The following is an 18164-nucleotide window of genomic DNA, read 5'->3' as shown; positions in this document are numbered from 1 at the left end:
AGCACATCTCTGTGATGGTATGCGTTTATGAGTGTCTGTGTGTGTGTGCGGTGTGTGTATATATATAGATATATTCACACACCAACATAAACATAAAGCCTTATTTTTATACAAGTCCAATGTTTACTTGTTTAGAAAAAAAAAAAACACCAACTTTTCACCTGCTTTTTTACAGTTTAATGAAAACAAAAATAATAAAGAAGAAATACAATAAATTCCATTTTCGGCAGTATGATATACAACTCTTACCTTGAAAACAAGTAAAAATGCTGAATAACTTATTTTTAAAAATATTTCAAAATAAACTGAACTGGCAAGAAAAAGTAAGGTTTCACAGGAGCCGGAAAAGAAAAACAGCGAAACTACCTTGGAAGGACTGAGCTCCAAAGCCAGAATTTTCCTGCAGGTACTGCAAAACTCTGGTGACCATGAGCTTCAATTTTGATAGTTATGCAAGACACTAGATCCATGAGATAAAAACCCAGGACTTGCTCAAAATGGAAGTATTTAAGAGACAATTGCTACATAAGCTTGAGACACCAACTGGCTAGAACCTCAAGGTAAGGGCAAATACAAATAGACTCAATGTGGAGAAAAGTACAGCAGGAAGCTCATCTTTATTGATCTTGGTACTGGGTAAAGGGGAAAAAACATCCTTGAGTCCAAAGAGGAATTATTATTTGACAGATTGAACTCTCAGCTAACTTAACTGGATACCTGAAATTATGGTGTTTTTCCAAATTTACTGCTAATGTTCTATGTATACATTTTATTTTAGGTAAATATTATGAATGATGATTAATGGAGCAACCTTCAAAGTAAAAAATTAGGAACATGGGAACCTAGAAATTTTTAAAAGTTCTGATTCAACGGAGGCTTGGAGTTAACAAAGTTAAATCCACATTACACCATTTATTGCTTATATGACTTTGGGTCTCAATTTACTCATCCTTAAAATTAGAATGCTGTGAGGATTAAAATAAGATCCAGTGGATATAAAGCATCTAGCACAATATGTGACACAGTCAATGTTAGTTTCCTTCCCATTTTAAAGAGTTAAAATTTCTTGAATTAAAATAATAAAACCATGTTGGTATTTCTTATATTTGTCCTTAGGAAATCTAGCCAAATTATCCATGCCCCATATAATTTGCTATTTCCTTTTTTAGGGATATAAATGATATTTTAATTATATCTTAAAGTACAGCTAATGGGAAGACTCCTGCAGTTTTCCAATCCTTAAAAACCATCAATTTGTACAGCAAATTGCAAACATTATGGAAAATGGTCTGTTATTATGGGTCTCCCCTTTCCTTTTGTCTTTTCTAGCACTGAGGTATTATAGCAATTAGCCAGCTTCATGCTACAGGAATAACAATGATAAGGCAGCTGCTGTTAATAAATTTTCAATCATTCAGACCCACAAAATTACAACTGCAAAAAAAATAATCACTTAGCAGGCACCAACAGAGATACATTTGGTGAAAATGCAGTCATTTAAACTGTCCAAAAGAAAGTCGCTATTAGAATATACATTTTAATAAGAATTGACAAAAAGGAAAGGTTTAGTTAGTATCTAGTTCTCTCCTGAATGTCAATAATATCACTTATCTACTATTGCTAGATCTGGTTTTTAATTAGAATAAGAATTTTGAAGTATGTATCTAAAGACCCATTACAATCAACCACTTATAGTAGAGGTTCTATAGGGAGGGAGGAACATATTTAACGACATTTTGTAAATATTAAAAACATTAAAGTCTAGAAAGTTTTTGAGACAGTACTTTATTTTTCTAATTTTTCAATCTAGGTATTTTAAGAAAATCAGCCCTGCCTGTCACTGAGATACCTACTCATACCCAACAATGGATCTAATTCCTGCCCCCACCTTTTCCTCCAATGTAAGCAAATACAGGCATATATCACTCAGATAAAGGTCTTCCTGGGAGACTCTCATATAAATATAAAATAAACATATATCAAAATATTATTTAATTCATCAGTTAATGAGGAAACCAATAAGTTGCAATTGGTTCAAGAGAGAATTCAAAACACACATACATATATAAATAATCAGGATTCCTGACTTTATAAATAAAGCAAAATTGGACAATATCCATAGGGTAATAATAAATTGAATCTCCATTGAACACAACCTGCATTTCTATGAATAATCATCTGCATTACTGTCAATATTCTACAATTTAAGAGTTGTAAAATAACTTAAAGATAATCCCAAGACACCCAGTGAGTAATCTTTTTTGCTCATTTCAAAGTCTTTCACAATTTTTCCTGACACTAACCTCGGGAAGGAACTGAATGCATGCAAAGCAAAGATGTCAGGATTTTCTCTCAGTCTTTGGTCTTTGTTTCTTTCTGCACATGTTTCACTCTCCCCTCTGTGCATATTGGTTTTCTTCATTTAAATGTCCTTCTCCTTTCTATTAAATACTTTCACCACACTCAAAACCTGTCCTCTTCCTCCTTTTTCTTCTTGTTATTGGCCAAGTGTTGACTAGAAATCAGAAGCCAGGGAGCCTAGTTTCAGCTTTGACGCCCACTAGCTGGTGCCCTAAGGCAAGTCAGTGACACTTTCTAGGTATCAGTTTCCTTACCTCAATAATTTGGATCAGTGATTTCCAGACTTCTGAATTTCAAGGCCAGCAGTTTTTTCTATATTGGTATTTCTTGTATCTGTCTTAATGAAAGATGGTGGGAGTATGCTGGATAGGTGAAGAAAAGAAAGGGCATTTCAGAGAGAACACTCTGTGGTTAGAAATGGTTATAAATTAGGTTCTGGGGGATGGAGGCGGAAGGAGGCAGAGTATAAAGGATCTTTACGCTTTGGGACTTTTTATAGTTGACTGCAAACCACTGAGGGCTTGGAAATAGCAGAGGAGATGATCAGATTTTGTTTCTGAAACATTTCTACAGCAGCAGTGAGAGGAGAGGCTGAAGGGTGGTGACCAAGAAAACAAAAGCCCACCCCAGCAGAGAGGCTGCTGACAGAGTTAAAAATGAAATTGGAAGGAGTGATAGTGGAGATGGGTTTGGGAGAGATTTGAAAAGTTAAACAGAAAGAAGGGACTTTGGGTAAGAAAACTGAAGGAGAAAGGAAGGCTTCAAAGACTCTCAAGGTTTTGGCTGGCTGAGTAGCTGAGTGGATAGTGACACCACTCACTGGGATGTCGGTCGGAAATATTTACTGAGTGCTTTACGTGCAGAGCACTCTTCCAGGCCCCGGCAATTTAGCCACGAATGAGACAAAGTTCGTTCCCTAAAAAAGTAAACAAGAATAAATAAATTGCAGTAGTGGTAAAAAAGAAACAAAGAAGGGGCTTAGAGAAAAACAGTGGCCATCAGCTTTGATTAAGGTGGTCAAGAAAGGCCTCTCTGAGCAGGTGGCATTTAATCCAAGACCTCAAGGATGTGAAAAAACCACCGTGTGATGAATGCGCGTGCACATGCAAGGTTTTGCGTCAGGGAGAGGCGAGTACTCCAGGCAGAGCAAACAGCAGGTGTGAAAGCCCTGGAGTGAGCAAGTGCTTGACAGGTAGGACACCAGCTGGCTAGAGCAGGGTGATGAAGTGCTGAGAGTGGCAGAAGATAAATTTGTAAGGGCCAGATCACGGAGGGACTTGAAAGCCATGCTGATAACAGTCCTACCAGAAAGGAAGTGATTCATGGTAAGAGAGACAGGGAGAGGAAGAGAAATAACTACAGAGGGCCTGGAGATCCTGCTCTAACAGAGGAACTGGGCTTCATCCATTTCATGAAATAAGAAGATGGATTCATGTTCAGACAGATTCTGTAGGTTTTTGTGATAGGCAGGCGAGAAGTTCGTATCTAAACACTTCTATTTTCTTAAGTACAAACAAAGTCATCAGATGAATGCGACTATGGGGGCAGGGTATGAGAGGCTTGACAAGAGAATTAAATGGTAAAATGGTCATCTCAGGAATTGGGACACGAGAATTGGGAACTAGGGAAACCCGCGAGGGTTGCTGGGCAGCAGTAAGTGCCGATTTGGTTGCAATCATGAATGTGAAGTGAGGCCGGGCAACATAGTTACATAACACTCTCCAGCAATGCTCAGCTGCTCAGTGCAGGCACAGAGATGGTGGGGTAGGCAGGGTTCATCCTGGCTAGAGGTTTTGCTAAGCCAACTATATTTGTAAATTAAGTCAATCAGGACCTTAAGTAACAAATGTTTCAACAGACTGGCTGTGGAGGCCAGATGGCAGCGGGTGTCACTCTTTCATTTAGAGGTGAATGAAACTTGGAGGCATGGAATTCTAATGACTCTTTCAATAGTGTTGCTATAAAGAAGGGCTGGACAAGGCAAGAGAAGGGAAAACAAGTTAATAAAGACAGTTTCCAGTCTATTATGTGCTAAGGGTAAAACTGGGGAACAGGGAGAGATTAAAGGTAGAGGAGATCAAAAGTCTAAAAGGTCAGTCTTTGTAGAGACAAAGAAGTTGGAATTAGGAAAACAGGGAAGTATCTGCCTTAGGAAGAAGGGAAAAGATGCAGGTAAATATGCAATAATACCATTGGTAACAAGAATTGCTAACAGTTACTGTTTATTTTGGGCCAGGCATTCTTCTAAAGGCTTTATGTGGACTACTTTACTTTATCCTTGTATCAACCTTATTATACTAATAAAGATTAAGTAACTTGTGCAAGGCTGCCAAGATAGCAAGTGTCAGAGTCAGATAGTCTGTTTCTAGATCCCTAGTCTTTAACCTTTATTTACATTATATTGCAGGTGGGAAGAGGAAGAAATTACAGTTGAAGAGTTCACACCTTTCATTTTGTTTGTGATTTTGGAGGCAAGGTCATCTTCACAACAGGCTTGGGGGTAGAGGATGAGGTAAGATGGTGAGGTTTTGGAATGGTCACTTAGGGATATGAGAAAGGAAGCTCCCCCGAGGACTGCCATGTGGTGCTCAGGGGCTACCCGGGTAGGACACCAGAATATTTTGTAGAGACACCAATTCATGTAGTTGAGTGATCCCTCCATCCCTTGGGAATGGTTCTCAGCAAGTAAAGGCAATTATTTGTAATACAGTGTTGAGGATCCTTTGATAGTGGGTACACAGAGGGAACTACAGGAACAAAAAAGAAAAATCCCTCACCCAAAAAAAGGTGAGATGAAGGCACAGAGGCTGGGCAGGGAAGGCTACAATCATGAGAATGTGATGCTAGAGTAAGGGGGAGGCAAAGATAAACAAGCACTGATTGAGGTCAAGGAAGATGGGGTGGGAGGGGTACTGGATGGCCTTGTGTTGCAGTCCTATCAAAGAACAAATATTTATTCAGGGTCAACATATACAGGACACTGTGATAGGTAAGGTAAAATTTAAAAAAATAGAAATAGCGCCTACCTAGCTCTTCTCCCCAACTAAGCAGAACTCCCTAAAGGGAAGGGAACAGGCTCTTAATATAGATATACCTACCATAGAGCTTTGCTGAATAAACATTGGTTGAGTTAAGATCATATCTCTTACATTAAGAAAAGTCCTGTATCAGAGGTTACAAACTGGTATTTTGTGGACAAAATCAGACTCACAGGGAGCAGTTTATTTGGTCTACCCAGTGCTCAGAAAGACTCTGCACCCACATTTTAAAATTAAGAGATTACATACAAAATCCAAGTTTCTAGTTTCCATTAAGAATGCAGAACTAGATAATGGGCCCATATTCCCATACAGCAACAGAGGTCAGTGCTGGGTAGTGCTTAAGAAAGGACGTATGTTGGCCCTAGTACCTTCTTTTTGGTTTCCATCTCTATCCGGGCCAATCTAAATGCCAGATTCTCCATAAAGCCTTCTATGAATCACCGTTTGAAATTACCTTCCCCTCCTCTGCACTTGCAAAATATTTCATCCTTCTCTTAAGGAATTTAGTCCTCTCCCCTCCCCCACCATCCAATGCCCAGTATTGGTATATAGTATATTAATTACTGGTATGCATTTACAACTGCCTAAGTTTCTCAAGGGCAGGCAGTTACTTATTCATGTTTGCATTTTTCAAAGCTTAGACTTTGTTAATATATAGTTTCTGAATAAATGCTTTCTCTTTTAGGAAATACCCCTTGACTTTTGTTGATGTTAGAAAAATTAAGTTCAAGAGCCAGAAGTCAGGCAGTGGGGGTTTACTTTCAGAACTGTAAAAGCTGTAAAAACTGTAGAGTTTACTGTTAAAAGCTGAGTTTAACCTGAAAATAATACACTCAGTGCCTGAAGAATCTTTAGAATACTAGAAGAAAGTTTATGAAACATAAATCACTTGGGAATGTTAGTGCAAAGGACAATAAAATAATATTATTGAAAGGACTATAGAGGGAGGCAAGTAATATAAGTTCAGAAGAGGCTGTCTGTCAAAGAAAGAGCGATAAATACACAGGTCTCAAGAGGAAAGGTTTTGGTGAGCAAGTCTTCAAAATCTTTATCTCTAATCCAGTTCTCTCTCCTAGCTTGAGAGCCATCAATACAACTACCCAATTTATACACAGAACCACACACTGAGCATGTCCACAAAATGCCCATCATAAACTTCTTCCTCCTGTGTTCTCTTTCTGGTAGGCCACCAGGCCCCAGTCACTCCATCAGAACCCTAAAAGTAATTTTTCATTCCTTCTCTCACCACACACATCTATTCAATAACCAAGTCCTCCTGATTTTACTGTCTAAATTCCTCACTTAGGCCACAGCTTTCTAGTTTGTCTCCAAGCCTCTAGTCTTTAATTCTAGCCAGCAACCCCCATGCTTACTTTAGTCATCTTTCTGATTATCTCATTGCCTTTAGTATAAAAATCTGTATTTCTAGGATTGGCTTAGAAGGCCCTCAAACTTAGGTCCTAGCTTTCCTCTTTAGCCTTGTCTCTTCCCAAGTCCCTGCCCCCTACTTCATGTTCCAATAACACCAAACTTCTCTTCATAGGGAATGCACCATGTCCTGTGTATGCCACGTCCTCTACTTGGAAAACTCTACTTTCATTTCATATGGTTATGTCATCCTGATCCTTTAGGCCTCAGTTGATACGTTCATTTTCTCCTGAGGCATTCTCTGACCCATTCAAGTTTGTACTCCTATGGCACCCTGAACTTTGCCATCATAGTACTATGTCATATTTACTTCTTTCTATCTTCCATTATGCAACATGCTCTATGTAGGAAGGAATGAGATGTAGCTTGCACTATGTTAAATCCACAATGCCTGGCACATAGTAGACACACGCTAAATATTTGTTGAATTAATCGCTTATAACTGAATGCTCCCCCCTCTTCCTAAAGGCTAAAGAGACTGTCTCTTTCAATTGTCCACAACCCCTCTAAAACGACACTGAGATTTTATGACTTCTTAAAACTTTTCTCATTGTTCTTTTTATTTATTTGTGCAAAACCAGGCAAACACAAATGTCTAGAGGGGTTCATGCATTTCGGTACATATGCAAATCTAGTGAGTAGTGGAAGCTGCGGTAATCTGGCCAGCACATGCCCTGGGCAAAATGGGTGCTCATTAGCACAATCCAGATTTCATGATGGAGTAAGGGCCCAATGCTACCACGTTCTGAAGTTTTAAAAGCTGAAATTATTCTGAATTTTGAAATGTTGGCTCAAATTTTTCATGAACATTGAGTGGTGCAAACAAAACATGCCTGTCTTAAGTTGTCTGTGGGCCATGTTTGGTTCGTGAATCAATTTATTCTCAGGTCCCTTGACTAGGCTTTCTTTGACACTCATTTAAATGACACTTCATGGGAGCATGAACACCTGAGCTATTGAAACATCTTAGTAATGATTCTACTAACAGGTTGCTTTTACTTTCCTCATTCTCCATACACACCTGCCTTGGAATGGTCTCTAATTACCTGTCCCATATCAAAGAGCTCTCTTCCCAGCCAATCTTGCCAATCTAGCATTCTATCCTCAGAGTCGTCATTGTTCATTTGGGGAAAGTCACTTATTCAAACAAGATAATGACTGACAAATGTTTAGCAATAAAATGTCTCGAGAGTTATTACTTTTTAATTGGGATCTTCGGCGCTATGAAACGAAAGGAGGAACAAGGGAGTTAATTTTAGAGGGCATTCCCTGCCTCTTAAGCCGGTTTATCACACTGTACTAAAACTGTTTATTCATCTAGTTCTCCTGTAGACCTTAGGCCAGGGGTAGGGAACCTGTGGCCTTCTAGGTCCTTAACAGAATCCAAATTTTACAGAACAAATCCTTTTATTTTTATTAATACATTTTTGTCTTTTACACTTTATTTTTAAAATTAATGTATTTAAAATACCAAAGAATAAAGTAAGTTTCAATGAAATAATACTCCCAGATTGATCGGCACAATTAAGACATTAGTAAGCCATAAGGGCTAAATTAAAGGCCGCTACCTTCACGATTTAGTTCTAACTTCCCCTGCCTGACTGGTGCCACTACCACACAAGGCTGGCTGGTGAGAGTTTATGGGGGTGGAGTATGCCAGTCTTATCAGCTTTTGACAACAGTGCACTCTGTTTCTGTTTGAAGTGGAATTTGTGAATAGTTGTACAGCTCAACAGTATTTTTTAATTCTGTCTGCTTAACAGCCCATCATGTCAAGGAAGATCAAGAGAATGTTGAAGGAAGAAAACAGATTTTTTAAACGAGGATTAGGAATTGTGATATTATCTTGTATCTGCTAAAGATAAGATGATTTGCTTCCTTTCTGATACTGCAATAATATTAAAGAAATTAAATGCTCATCAGCCTTTTAACACTCATAAGGACCACAAATATTTTAAATTAGAGGGAGAAGTGTGAAATGTTGTACTGCAGAAATTAGAAGATAAAAAGCAAAAGCAAAGACAATTCTTTCAAGCAGTAGTAAGTAAGACCTGGAAATAATGCCACTGAAGCAACTTATAAAGTAGCTTATATATCAGGAAAAAAGGGAAGCCATTCAGTAATGTAGAAATTGTGAAAGAATGCATTGTCGTAGTTGTAGGATGCTTAGACCCTGATAACAAAATACAAACAACTGCCTCTTTCAAGGAGAACCATAACTGACTGGCAGCACGAATTAGCCTTCAACTTAACAGAACAACTTATTACAATACTTCAAAAGGAAAGTATATATTATTCAATTGCTTTGGATGAATCAACTGATACTACTGACTCCACGCAGATTTTATACTTCATTCGGGTCATAACAGAAGATTTTCTTTGCTACAAAGAGTTACTCACTTTCAGCACTCTTGCGAACAGAACACAGGGAATGGATGTTTTCAACAATTTTCAAGATAAATGTGAAGTTGGACTGAATTTGGTAAATTTAGTGAGTGTAGGTACAGATGGTATACCTTCCATGACAGGAAAATATGAAGGGTTTATTGCACAGATAGAGAAAGTATTAACAGATACAGATGCTCTTATTTCTTTTCTTTGTATCTTGCATCAGCAAAATCTCGGTGCTAAAGCTACTATTTTAAGTGACACTTTGCAAAAAGTTGCAAGTATTGTTAAGTATATTCATGCAAATGCAACACAGCATCATCAATTCCCTAACGTGGTTAAGTTGATGAGGTATTCAGCGTGGATTTGCCATGTCATTCTAAAGTGCGTTGGCTATCGCAGGGACAGGTGTTAGCCAAAATTTTATCTCTGTGAGAACAGATAGGTGAATTTTATGAAGCACAGAATCAGCAATGTGAATAATTGAAAGAAGATTTCTATAGCAATGGAGCATTTCTGTGTGATACCATGTCAAATCAAAATGACTTGAATATTTCTTTGCAAGGTCTATACATGATATGTGGCAAAAAAATCCAAAAGGAAATTGGATGAACATTTTCCTCAGTTAGCAAAGGTCACTGATGCGCAAGATAATATATGAGAATCATTTGAAGAATATGCAACTATTATAGACCTATTAATTGGAGAATACAATGAAAAGTTCACTGACTTTGAGAATGGTGACATCACACTCAAATTAGCATTTCAGCCTCACCCAGTTGACAACACCAAGGCACCTAAAGAACTACAGACGGAATTGAGCTCTTGGTAGATAACATGTTAAAGTCATTGTCTGATGCTAAGAAAGATCCAGTTGAAACATGGAAAAATGCAGAATACCCACGCCTTCGGCAACATGTCCAAAAAATGTTTTCGTGCTTTTCAACCACTTATTGCTGCGAATCCACATTGTACCACCTAACCTAAATCAAGACACACTTAAGATCACAAATCACTGACTGATAGGCATTTAGAGGATCAACTGAAACTGAGGATTTCCATGCAGTAACCAAATATTCAAATGCTTTCCAGCAAAAAGCAGACAAAACAAAGTCAGTAAAAGTTAGTTAACTTTAAAATTAACCAACAGTTTTCGTTTTTTTAAATTATTAAGTAGTTAGATTTTTACAAAATAATGTATTTTTTAAGTATATCTAATTGAAGTTGTTGAGTGCGGCCTTAGAGCTAAATTAAAGCGGCCTTCCAATATGAAAAGGTTCCTCACCCCTGCCTTAGGCCATTCGTCCTATTCACCACAATCTCTGTCACACCGTATAAGGGTAGGAGGCAAAACTCTACGTGTGTACGCAGCCTGAGGGTGGATCTCTTTGACTTCTGCTTTAGAATCGTTCCCGTGATGATCCCGTAACCAATCTAAACTGACGTAGGCAAGGAGCAACTGCTCAAAGGAAAAGCGTCGGCTACTGAGCCAGCTCCTGTGGGCAAAGGTCTCCTGAGTGCCTACTGCGTGCCCACAGTCGAGCTGGTCGCCAGGGCGTAGGAGATAAGTTCAGGAGCTCAGTCCTGGCTCCAGTTCCACTCCAGTGCTTCACGATTCCTTCTCTGGCCTGTCTGCCTACTTAAGTCACCCACATGCTCTCCTCCGTTATTCGTCCTTTTCCGACGTTTGGTCCGGCTCCCGCCGTCGGAGCGTCCACCCCAGCACCGCCGCGGGCCGCTGCCTCACTTCCGCAGATAGTGGTCGCGGGGCGCGAGGGGCGCGTGCGGACCCGCTCGAAGCCCCGGCCCGCGACCCCACGCCTGGTGTGCGTCGAGCTCCCGCCCTCGTGCCCCGCCAGCGCCTCGCCTCCCTGGAATACCGGGCAGCGGCGGCCCCGCCCCTACCTGCGCGCCGCTTCGCCGGGAGCAACAGTCTCCCTCTGGAGCGTCGCAGCCAGACATGGCCCAGACAAGGGATATCCGCAGCTTCCAATCTTCAGCCTAGACTAATGCAACGGAGCCACAAGTGCAAACAGGCGGCACCGAAGGCAGCCCGGGGGCGGGGCGCACAGGGCGGAAGGCGGGGCCTGGGAGGGCCTAACTGGCTGGGCTATACGGCGGCGCAGCTGCCAGACCGGTGGGCGTGGCCAAGGAGGTTGGAGGCGGGGCTAGGAAGGCTTCAAGTTTACGAGACCTCGGAGCAGGGCTAGCATCCAGGGGGCGTGGCCAACCAGATGGGAGGCGGTGCCTTGTAGGGCCTTGACACTGAGCGATCAGGCTGTGCTGTGGGCAGCCCGTGAGAAGGCTGGGAAGATGGCGGCCTCCTGGAGGCTAGGCTGTGAACCGCGGCTGCTACGCTACCTCCTCGGCTTCTCTGGCCGCCGAAGCGTAGGGCTGGTTAGGGGGGCTGCTGGGTGGTCTTTCGGCCGCGCAGCTAGTTGGAGATGGTTTCACAGCACGCAGTGGCTTCAGGGTGAGTGGCTGGAACTCTTCTCAGCTTCTCTGTGTAGCTGAGCGATGGGCCCGGGTCGGGAGCAGTGTTGGTTGAGGGCCTGCGTTTGGGTGTGGAGGTGCCCGGGCTCCCAGTTCTTGGGGTTCTCGTTCCCTTCCCCCTTTCTTGTGGTGGGGTCCGCTGACTTGGCATAATGCATGCCGCAAAGGGCTTTCTTGGGAGCTGGGAGAACTCGATTCTGCCCCTGGTTCCCTGGTTTGTATGGGTTTTTTGTGACCTTGCCTTGGAATTTGGGTTATTTGTGAGGCTCGGCGAGGTTTCTAAATGGTTTTCTCTCAGGCCCCTTCCCAATCACGTCTCAGGTTTCTTCAGGGTTATCTGAACATCTCTGACCCGGAAAAGCTGCCTAAAGTTGCCGAAGTTCAGAAGTCACTGTTAGCGGTTCTTATTCATTCTCTAGGTCTTTTTCTGTTGGGAAATCTTTTAAGGCTAGTTGGGTTACTGTACGCGATGACTCGTAAAAGATTTAATTTGTAAATACCTACGGCATCAACAGACATAGGTCAGGGAGAATATTTCGAGCAAACATTTTTTGTAAGAGTGAAAATATAGCAGGGGAATCATACCAATAAGTTTATTATAGGAAAGTGTCGTTTAGTAGTGCTATTGACACAATTAACACATTTTTTTTGTATTTAACGGTATGTAAAATGACATGACAAACACTGTTTTTCCTTAATTGGGGAAGGAAATGGGGGGGAGGGTGGAGAATCGGACTAACTTTTTTTAGTGTGGCGTATTACTTGCCAATCATTCCTTGCACTCCACAGAATGAATTTTAATCTAAATAACTAGGTGCAGTAGACATTGCCTTCATATTCTGAGATATCAAGGCTCAGAAGAAATAATTTGCACAAAGTCATACAGTGAGATGAGTGCATTGACGTTTCTAAAGACTCAATAATGGGAACAATTTTTCAGTTTCTGTAGTGTAATGTTTCATAAAACACTCCTTGGAGCAGTGATTCTTTAACAATGTGTATAGAATCCCCTCTCTTCCCTCCTCCCAGTTTGTTAAAATTAGACGTTTTTAGGCTTCCAGAGATTCTGTCTTGGGTGGGGCTCAGGAATCTTCATTTTACAAGCAACAAATATGTTTTGATGTTTTATTTTTATGTTTGGTGGACTACTCTGTGACATTCATTGCCTTAGAAAATCATGGAATATTAAAAGCTTAGTGTTGGTCATAATCTAGAAAGAGTGTTCTTAACGTTGTTTGTAAAATAGATCCTTTTGCGAATCTTTGAAAATGCTTGGACTCTATATGGAGAAAAGGGCATACGTGATTATACACACAAAAATGTTCATGCATAGGCCTAGTTAAAAGACTCCTGCCTTTAGAAATTCACTTAGGCAATCCTTAGCTGAATCATCTTGACATTTTACCTACTCCCCATTCCCCAGACACACACCATGAACTTCCCTAACTCAGTTTGAACACCAACCACCTGTAAGGGAGAAGCGCTATATCCCAAGGCAAGCTGAATTAGTTCCTAGTGGTGCTGCAACAAATCACCACAAATTAGTGGCTTAAAACAACACAAATCTATTATCTGATAGTTAGAAGTTCAGAACAGATCTCACTAGGCTAAAATTGTGTTGGTAGGGGCTGCTTTCCAGGGGTGGGGAACCTGCAGCAGGCCACATGTAACCTTTTAGGTCCTTAAGTGGGCCTTTTGACTGACTCTAGATTTTACAGAACAAATCCTTTTATTAAAAGGGGTACAGCAGAGAAAAGTGAAGCTTTTCTTGCCTCCTTTGGTGCTTAAAAAAGAACAATCTTGAAATCGGAAGGCTATAGGTTCTCCACTTCTGTGCGGGCAGCCTGTTTCCTTGCCTTTTCCAGCTTCTAAAGGCTTCTCAGATTCCTTGGCTCATGGCTTACTTCCATCTTCAAAGTCAGCAATGGCTGGTTCAGTCTTTTTTTTTTTTTGAGACAGGGTCTCTCTCTGTTGCCCAGGCAAGAGTGCAGTAGCATCATTATAGCTCACTGCAACCTGGAACTCCTGGGCTTAAGCAATCCTCCTGCCTCAGCCTCCTGAGTAGCTAGGACTACAGGCTCAAGCCACCATGGCCAGCTATTTTTTTCTATTTCTAGTACAAACGGGGTGGGTCTTGCTCTTGCCCAGGCTGGTCTTGAACTTCTGACCTCAAGCAATTCTCTCACCTTGTCCTCCCAGAGTGCCAGGATTATAGGTATGAGCCACTGTGCTAGCCTGGTTCAGTCTTTGTCATCTTACATCACTTTTGACTTTCCCTCCTGCCTGCCTTCTTCCTCCTACTTATAAGGACCCTTGTGATTACATTGGGCCCACCTGGATAATCTGGGCTAGTCTCCCCATCTCCAGGTCAGTTGATTAGCAAACTTAATTCCATCTTCAACCTTAATTTCCTCTTGCTATGTAACAACATATTCATAGGTTCTGGGTATTAGGACTTGGACCTCTTTGGCAGGGGGCATTCTGCATGCGAAGCTATGTTGTTGGGTAACTTGAGTTGTTTGGAAATTTTGGAATTTTTTCCTAATATCGAGGCAAAATTTATCTCCTTTTGACTTTCCCCTACAGATTTTTGTTTTGCCATGCTGAATACATGTGGCAATCTTTGAGCTATTTCTTTTACATAGAGTGAATTACACTGATGTTTTTTTCTCTGAGTTGGTAAGAACTATCATTTCATAAAAACTAAGCAACTATTTGGATTACTGTTGACTATGTGGATTAAGTACGTTTATTGAACTATTTCCCCTTTCACACATCTATCCAGGATTTAAAAATCTGTCCGTTGGAGGTACCTGTGGAGTTTTAGTTTTCTTAAGAGGTGTTGGCAGCATTTTTATGTGCTATGACATATGCCATTTGCTTAGCACTTCCTAGAATTTCTTATTCACTTCTCACAACTTAGTAAAGTTGGCAGGATCTGCATTTAGTTGGACAAAAATTCCAAGGCTCAGTGAAATTGTGAGTCTCTGAAAGGCCCAGCTATAATGCTAATGAACTGAAGAGCATTTATGGATTTATATACATATATTTATTTGTGCTTAACAAATCCCTAATTTGTTTCATTCTCTCAACGGAGACGTTAATTGAGAAAGCAGAGATTATGTTATTTACCACTGATATTATTGAACGATGAGTGAAGAAATGATCATCTATTAGGTGCTGGACATATGATAGCCTGTTTGGAAAGTAATTGGCCAGCTGAACAAAACAGATTCTCAGTATTCTGCCACGTGGCTCATTTAGTCATATTTAGCTTCCGGACATGCAATCCTACATTCTGTGTAGGCCTTATGCTTACGGTATTTATATTCTGCTTGGGGAGATAAAGAATAAAGGCATGATTTCAGTAGTGTGTGCAGGGTGCTCTGAGGGGTAAGTTCAAGTCGATAAGAAAGTATTAATAGTACATAAGAAGGCTTCCTAGAGGAAGAAGTGGCAGCCTTTCCAGGCTGAAGGAACAGTAGAAACAAAGGCCTGGAGGTCAGGTGTGACTGACAGCATTTGTAAAGTTTTTCAACCTACTTTAGGCAATTAAATTTGAAGCATTTATATTGTTGTCCTTTTAGAAGTAGGTGGCATGATTTGGAAATTAATAATAAGATGTTAATAATAGTGGTTTTACATTGTCTCTGTAGAATAACATGTTGAATTTAAAATAACGTGTGGATAGAAAAATAAATGAGGTTCAACCTTGGTAGTGATTTGCATAATATACAATTATAGGCCTTGTATAGTATACATATTAAACAAAAATGTCTAGGGAAGCTAGAAATCTAGGAAGTTATAAAAGGACCCTAAAGTTTATAGTCAGATTCCAAGTTGGCAGCCAGTGAACTGACCCACATCATTTTAGAAGAGCAGATGTTGTATATGTGTATAAAGGAGGAAATTCTTACCAATTTACTATGAAAATAAAGGCTGTCTGAATCTAAAGAAAAAACTTTTAAGATACTAGCCCTCTTCTCTCACCTGCCTGTTTTCTGTAGGCATCCAAGTTTTTCACAAGGACAGAGGCAACTTCGATAATAGTTGATTGTATAGTATTAATACTATGTTAATACTTCTTCAAACTCTCATTTAACTGTGAAAACAGAAACATACAGAATAGCTGAAGTAAAAATAGGATTTAGAACACCACATATAAAGTGCCACTGAGCCACAGGGGAATCATAATGATTCCATCTATTTCTTCTAGGGCTCCCTTGTCCGTCTTTTCTCTTTCTCTGGTTTACATTTTTTTTTCTGGGCAGCCTTGTCAGTCTGCTTACTTACGGTTTTCTTTCTCCATAATGTCAGCTTGCCTTGCCTGATTGGTAATTCAGGTCTTTATGCACTTTATGCACTTTATGCACCACTCTGTCAGTTTAGTTCAAGTGTTCACCACCATTTCTCTGATCTTCTTTCAAATTCCCTGGATAGAGAAGCTGATTGATCCATTATAGGTCAGTTGGAGAGTTGGGTTCACAGGGCTAATACTTCAAAGGCTATGGTTTGGGCATTTTCTTTAAGATGGTAGTATGAGTTGGGAATCAATGATTGCTATGTCCGTTACCATGACAATCTGATTAAAATAGGCCAGTAGTGTAGTAATCCTTTATTTTAATTATTTCTAGGCTAAGTAATGACTAAGGAAAATGTATCATATGCTATCTGAAAATTCCAGCCAGCCTTGTTTCTAAGGTGTCATTGGATACTAAGTAAAAGTGTAAGAGAGAATCAGCAGATTCCATAAACAAAATGGAGCATATGGTGATTTTTTTGGGCGTAGGCACTACATTTATTTACTATTGCTAATGATCTACTTCATACCTTTCTGTAACTATATAAATCAAAGACTTGCTTCTGTTACATGAAACATTCCTAGGGGAGAATTAGGATTGCCAAATGTATAATTTAGGATAGTTTGCTTGGGAATCTATTAGCCCTAATTTTTAGAGGGGCACACATCTATTAGAAGGCTATACCACTTCTTCAGGAAAATGCATACATGAAAAATTTTGTGTATAATTCTGAGTCCAGGGGACTCATATCTCCCTGTTATCCATAAATACTGCCTAGTCTCCAGCCTCCTTCCATAAACATTTTGATAATTTCTTACAGAAAGTAGTTCTGCTACATTGTGAGGATATTTAACATATCTGAGAACAAGAAAGATGTGTTTTAATATAGGGGTTCTGATTATACATAAATGACTAGTGGATACATTTACATAGGTGACCACAGCAAAGGCTATAATTTGGAAATCTCGATTCAGATCTGGATGTGGGTAAGTTTACTTAGGCATTTAGGCTCATCAGACTCTTCACCTTCCCCTAAACATCTCTTGCCTCTCCTTTCTTTTGTTCATATTGTTCCTTCAAATAGAGTGGCTTCCTTATGGTTTGAAATATTTCTTATTACTTAGGTGCAACCCTCTCAGATCTTACTGTATATCTGAGAAGGTTCAGGCAGGATATATACTCTCAAAAGGGTAAGTTGAGAAAAGTTTAATAAGTGACCATTTTTGTGAATTCATTGTGTAGAGATTGTGCTTCCATCAGCTGTTACATTTTGTTTATATTAATACCTCAGTTTTAGCACTTAAACTGTCAAGCACTGTAGCATATGTGTATATGAGAATAAGGCTGGATTAGGTAAAGGAGAGAGTAAAAAGCAAATCTTCAAGTTTAGGCTGGGAGGGTGAAAGGAACCTGTGCATCCATCTCTTATTACCCGAGGAAGGAATTGTGACATGCCGTGTCATGGGATATTGTGATACATCTAGCCAACTATCTGGATGCCTCCAGAATCTACTCTCTTAACCATTTCTGTGCTCCCTATCAATAATAAACAGTTAACATTTTTGAGACTTAATCTTTGCCAGGCCTCATTGTAAAGACTCTGCATGTGTTACTTTATTTCTTTACAAAAATCTACTTATGTCACTATTTTACAGAAGAGGAAACTGAGGCACAGGATGATTAAGTAACTTGCAGGTGGTAGATCTGTAATTTGAGCCTAGGCAGTTTGGCGCGGGCACTTGCTCTCTAATCACTATGGTGTCCTGCGTCTTCTCTAAAAAAAAATTAAATATTAAGTAACAAGATATTTCCTTTAACAATAATACATACATACAATTTAAATAGTCAAAAGGCTACTAGTACTAAAAGGCTTATAACAATACAGTGAGTCTCTGCCCCATCTCTCCCCATTTCCCTTCTTCCTTAGAAGCAACCATTTTTCTTTGTCTCTGAACTTTATTTTGGCATTTGCCCAGCTCTGTTTCTGTTTTAGACATTATCTGTGGATGACTTCTGGTCTCTGTTTTCCCTCTGCATTGAAGTTATTCTGGTTAAATCCATTCCAAGTTTACACTAAAAAAATATTATGTACAACTGAGGATTGTCATGTATTGCCCCATATTTTGATTGTTACCGTTTTTGCTTTTCCCGT

At 39.9% G+C, this 18164-nt stretch overlaps 2 protein-coding genes across 2 annotated transcripts in view; one reads left to right on the top strand and one right to left on the bottom strand.

The window, feature by feature from the left end:
• Window positions 1–11246, bottom strand: part of APIP (APAF1 interacting protein) — a 28910-nt gene extending 17664 nt beyond the window's left edge. The window contains exon 1 of the mRNA XM_012649555.1: window positions 11124–11246. Coding sequence (XP_012505009.1) covers window positions 11124–11180 — 57 coding nt within the window. The 5' untranslated portion in view covers window positions 11181–11246. The remainder of the gene's footprint in view (window positions 1–11123) is intronic.
• Window positions 11247–11440: 194 nt separating this feature from the next.
• The window catches only part of PDHX (pyruvate dehydrogenase complex, component X), a 98468-nt gene continuing 91744 nt past the window's right edge, over window positions 11441–18164 (top strand). Inside the window, exon 1 of the mRNA XM_012649544.1 lies at window positions 11441–11691. Coding sequence (XP_012504998.1) covers window positions 11532–11691 — 160 coding nt within the window. The 5' untranslated portion in view covers window positions 11441–11531. The remainder of the gene's footprint in view (window positions 11692–18164) is intronic.

The sequence above is a fragment of the Propithecus coquereli genome, unplaced genomic scaffold (genome assembly GCF_000956105.1).
Source record: "Propithecus coquereli isolate 6110/MARCELLA unplaced genomic scaffold, Pcoq_1.0 Scaffold30, whole genome shotgun sequence".
In the NCBI taxonomy this organism is placed as follows: Eukaryota; Metazoa; Chordata; class Mammalia; order Primates; family Indriidae; genus Propithecus; species Propithecus coquereli.
The sequence above is the reverse complement of the archived record's forward strand: the minus strand, read 5'-3'. Positions and strand labels throughout refer to the sequence as shown.